The 4,774-nt window shown below is 45.1% G+C and overlaps 1 protein-coding gene across 1 annotated transcript in view; it reads right to left on the bottom strand.

Annotated features, from left to right (window-relative positions):
- Positions 1-4,774, bottom strand: part of met (MET proto-oncogene, receptor tyrosine kinase) — a 48,630-nt gene that overhangs the window by 26,760 nt on the left and 17,096 nt on the right. The window contains exon 3 of the mRNA XM_008311183.3: positions 1,771-1,974. Within this exon, the coding sequence (XP_008309405.1) occupies positions 1,771-1,974 (204 nt within the window). The remainder of the gene's footprint in view (positions 1-1,770; positions 1,975-4,774) is intronic.

The following is a 4,774-nucleotide window of genomic DNA, read 5'->3' on the forward strand; positions in this document are numbered from 1 at the left end:
AACCGCAGGTTGTTTCTGTGTCCGTGCACTTTATTACACGTCTGTTTTTCAGGATTTTCTTTTTTTTTTTCTTCAGTGTTTAGTCTCGTCACTGATGGAGTCACAGCATCAGAGCTGCAGGAATCTGGGACAGACTGGACAAAACACTGGTCATGAGGCACAGGGACGAAGACCAACAGTCAGAAACTGGACTGACTGACTGATGACTGACTGATGACTGACTGGTACAGGCGGGGACATGTGGACCTGTTGGCCAGGACAGTCCAGTTCAAGTCAACGTCTCTGAAACATCAAAAATCAAACAGTGTTTTATACAGAGCTCTAACCTCCGTCACCTCCGTCACCTCCGTCACCTCTGTTCTCTTTTCTCTCCATCATTTTTTTTTTGACCGTTTCATGACGTGCCTCGTGAACAACAGCTGCTCCACAGTCGAGGCTTGGCCTCAGTGGAAACTCATTCAGTTCTAACGACAGAAGAACTCGACGTTTTTCCTCCAAACACGTTTGGATTTTTCAAACCAAATCACAGTGATTTTTCATTTTGATTTTTCATTTGAAAACCACGTACGGAGCGACTTCATCTAGTGGTTATTGTTGTTTTCAAAATTAATTCATTAATTACATATAAATTCTACTGCTGTTTATAATTTCTTGCAGTAAATCAGAAAAAAACATGTTTTTATATAAAATAAAGAAAGTCTGATGATAATGTTTCTGTTTTGGTGAAACATATCTTTAAAAGACTGTGATTTAGAAAGAAAAAAGAAAAAAGGTTTAGATAAAAAAACTTTTTAAAGAAAAAGTTCATCTCAGACCTCGACCTTTACGGTTTAGAACCTGAAACCTCCAAAAACCGTAGCGACTCGGACCTGCTCCCTCATATTTAGTCAGAAACACGCCCAGCGTCACGCTGTTGACACGTGGTTTGACCTGTTTGAAGAACAAAGGAAGCTCTTTGATCATTGTCCCATACATTGACCAAAGGTGTTTGTGCGATGTTTGATCTGGTCACGTGACGCTCGGCCCGGACGTCCACGGTCGTCCAGGTGAATATTTACACTCGAGCCGCCAACCGTCTGCTGACTTTTTCAAACGTAGGTGTAGTTGATCAACACAGCTGTACACTGAGCCACCGCGTCGCCTCCCAGCAGGTGTCAGTGTCAACAAACACTGTCAAAATGTTTACACTGCTTCAAATATTCATCAACCAAAAATAGGCTTCTGTACGACCCGTGTCAACAGGGGGCGCTGTGATGGGCTCCACCTAAGAACATGAATATATTTCTACACTACCGTATGTTTCAACAAACCAGAGAGAATGACTACCGTAATGACTGGACTAAAAGTCGCATTTGTCCACCCCCCCATTAGTCTCCACTGAGCATTAATGTTGAAAACCACTCGTCCAACATCATCATCTCATCATTTCTCTGGTGTTAATTAGACTCATTAATAAAGACACAGTCAACAGTTGGAACATGTGGGAGGTGTCGGGGGGGGTGGGGGGCTCCACCGCTGGGTTGAACATTAATGTGTGTGTGTGTGTGTGTGTGTGTGCGTTTGGCGCCTGACTGCGTTGACAAACACAAAGGTCCTGCTCAGAGTTTCCCCTCCACCTCTGGTACCAGGGGCACCTGTGGCCCAGCGAGGCGTTCACGGGTCACGTACCAACATCCTGTCACATTTACATGAACAATGACACAGAGGAAGTGTCGCTGCTCGCAGCAGCCGACGCTCTCAGCGTGGCTCAGGACGCGCCGCGCTCTTTACCTGTATGTGGCGTCCGTCCGCAGTACCCAGGTACACCACCGTGCGGCCGTGAAGCGGAACCACAGTTATGGCGGTGACCAGCGTGTCGGTCAGCTCTTTGTGCCAGTACTCCAACCTCTGCACGAACTGGGTCACCTGCAGCCGGTACTTGCCCTCTTTGCCCTCGTGGATGCCCTCATGTGGGTCACAGTCGTCAGACGTGCTCTGCAGAAAAACACAGAAAAACACAGAAAAACACAGGAAACAGAGAAAGATTTAGGATTTGTTGTAGCTTCAAATGAAACTTTACATTTTTTAATTTCTGTCAACGTAACTTGACTATTTGTTTAACTTCTATTTCTGTATCTTTTGTTAAAGTTCCTCAGTGTTATGTTTAGCTTCTGGACTAACTTTCTTTCTAACTTTCTAACTTCACATATATGAACTAGTTGGAGTCATTTTGACTTTTATTTTCAAAGATAACTTTTGGCATATACTTAGTGGGATTATTTTTATAGGTTCCCTTTATTTCTAGCTAAATTCTAACCCATCTCAGGATAACTCTTTACTTCATTTGTGTTTTCCTGTTTGGCCTAAATTTATTTCTCTTTATATTTGGTCAACCTTTGATAAAGAACAAATCAGATTTATTAAATACATTTTTCTTCTTCTATATTTGTCATCCATATTCATCTCCTGTTTGCTGTGACTGATCAGCAGATCTGACTTGTTATATAATATCATGTTGAATTCTCTCTTTCATTTCTCCACTAATGGGGAGGGGGTTAAAAGCCACAGCTAAGCCCCTCTTAGCTCTTCTTTCACCAGACCGTGCTCGTAATGGAGGTCTCGCCGTGATAGCGCCCCCCCCAGGGCAACTACATGTTTGGTTGAAGAGTGCGAGACTTCATGGGAAAAAGTGAAGACACTTTCACGCTGTTTTTAAATTCCACAAACATTTTCTTCCTCCTCTCTCCAACATGGCACACAATCTGCCCCCCCCCCCAGCCCTCTCCCCCCTCTGGGTTCAGACCGTTGTGTCTGGGGCTTTTGAAGCGTACAGTGAAATCTCAGAGCGGGGTCCAGTAACTGCCCCTCTCTTCTCTAACTGCCCAGCCTTGTCCACTTTCCCCGACCCTTTTTGAGTTTAGTCACGGCCCCCGTCCCTGCCTCAGGTTTCATTAATTATTAATGACCCCTCCCCCGGTGGACCCTTCAGGTCCTTGACCTGGCCGCTTGACCGGAGCTGAGCTGCTGTTGTTTTCTCAGCTTCACTGGTTAATGACCTTCTCAGTGGAGCCACAGGAGCAGCAGCAGGTTGAACCATTACGACAGAGCTGGATGTTGTTGTTCACGCTCACCAGCAGTACCTCACTCTGCCACCAGGACGTACAGTTTACACCAGACAAACTTCATTCTAATCATTTACAGACTCTGTCTGAAACAACTGCCCCGGTCAGGATCAAAGCCTTTGAAGAGCAGAGAAAGTGGCTCCACTGGTCACCTGACCAACACGCAGCGACAAACCTGCGTCAGATCCAGAAGAGTCAGGATATGAGCAGGAAATTGAAAACTGGCAGAGACGGAGTGATTTTTTTTGCCAAAGACATAAAAAGACGATGAGACGATGAGACGATGGCCAGCTGATCTGGACCGAGTTATTTGGCTTCGGAGCGAGGACTGGAAGTTCAAAGGAGCGACAGTTTACGTCAGCAGATGTTTGGACCGTGGACGGAGGAGACAGTGACACGTAGGGAGGACGAGACCACGGTTTGAACATGTGACGACGAGGTCAGAGGAAACAGACTTCTCTTTCTTAAACCTGGTCGACAGAAAACCTCGACGTGTCACTTTGGTGACCAACACACACACACACACACACACACACGTTTTATTAACCTCTGTTTATATTAACCTGAGCCTCTGCCTCCTCTTCCACCACCTGCAGATGGCGCTATAAATACATTTAATGTTCTTGTTCTGTCAATAAAAAAATCAAATAATAAAATTTGCAAATATTATTGTCAATAAAAAAAATCAAATAATAAAATTTGCAAAACTAAAAAGAGAGAGAGAGAGAGAGAGAGAGAGAGAGTTATAAGTCTCATCCTCAGAGCTGATCCCAGCCCTCCCACCTCCTTAAACTTATTCATTTCCAGCTCTGTCCATTTAAATGGACAACTCCAATCACATGGTGTCTTTTTACCACAGGTAAATCATTTCCACTGAGAACGAGCCAATCACCAGCCATAAAGACCACGGATTGTTTTCATTATTTAAACCAAATAAACTCCTTCAAACAGTTGGAAGGGCAGCGACCTGAACCTAATTAGACGAGGTCAGGACCACACTTTGAGAACCCGACCACAAAGAGCCGTCCTGGCTGCAGAGATTACGCCACGCGGCTCAGAAAACAGTCCTCGGGCCTGGTTATTTTCAGAGCAAACAAACGTTCGTTGGAGCGGAGCAGGACAACGGGAGGCAGAGGCAGAAACGGTCCGCGGGCCATTCCTGGTCCCCGGGCTGAGGCATTCTGGGAGATCAAGGCGGTGGAATGGGACTGTTTGGACGGCCTCTCATTTGAAGCTCCTCTCCTGTTGTCCTTGGCTGCCTCTGGGCACAGGGACGGAACATTCTAGAGGACGTCACACTGACACTCCACTTTTTCAAAGTGAGCACCGAAAAAAAATCAGAGCTGGAGGAGAATCTGTTCATTAACAAAGTCAAATAAAACATGATCAACAAGACGTCTGACACAAGAGAGAGACAGACAGACCTCATTCACACTCACTCACTCACGTTAGCATAATTATTATCTGTAAGAATCTGTATCGGTTTATTTTCTGTCCGATAACGCAAATCCTGGGTTTCGACAAATACGCTGGAATCACTGTTGGGCTCTGAGACATTTACAGCTGCAAATATTGATGTCAGAATCAGACATAAAGTGTTTGCACAACATCAGTTTATCAGATTACGACGTATAAACCTATATCCGACCTCCCCCCCAAACAGAATCATCTTT

Source organism: Cynoglossus semilaevis, chromosome 6 (genome assembly GCF_000523025.1).
Source record: "Cynoglossus semilaevis isolate Cse_v1.0 chromosome 6, Cse_v1.0, whole genome shotgun sequence".
NCBI lineage: Eukaryota > Metazoa > Chordata > Actinopteri > Pleuronectiformes > Cynoglossidae > Cynoglossus > Cynoglossus semilaevis.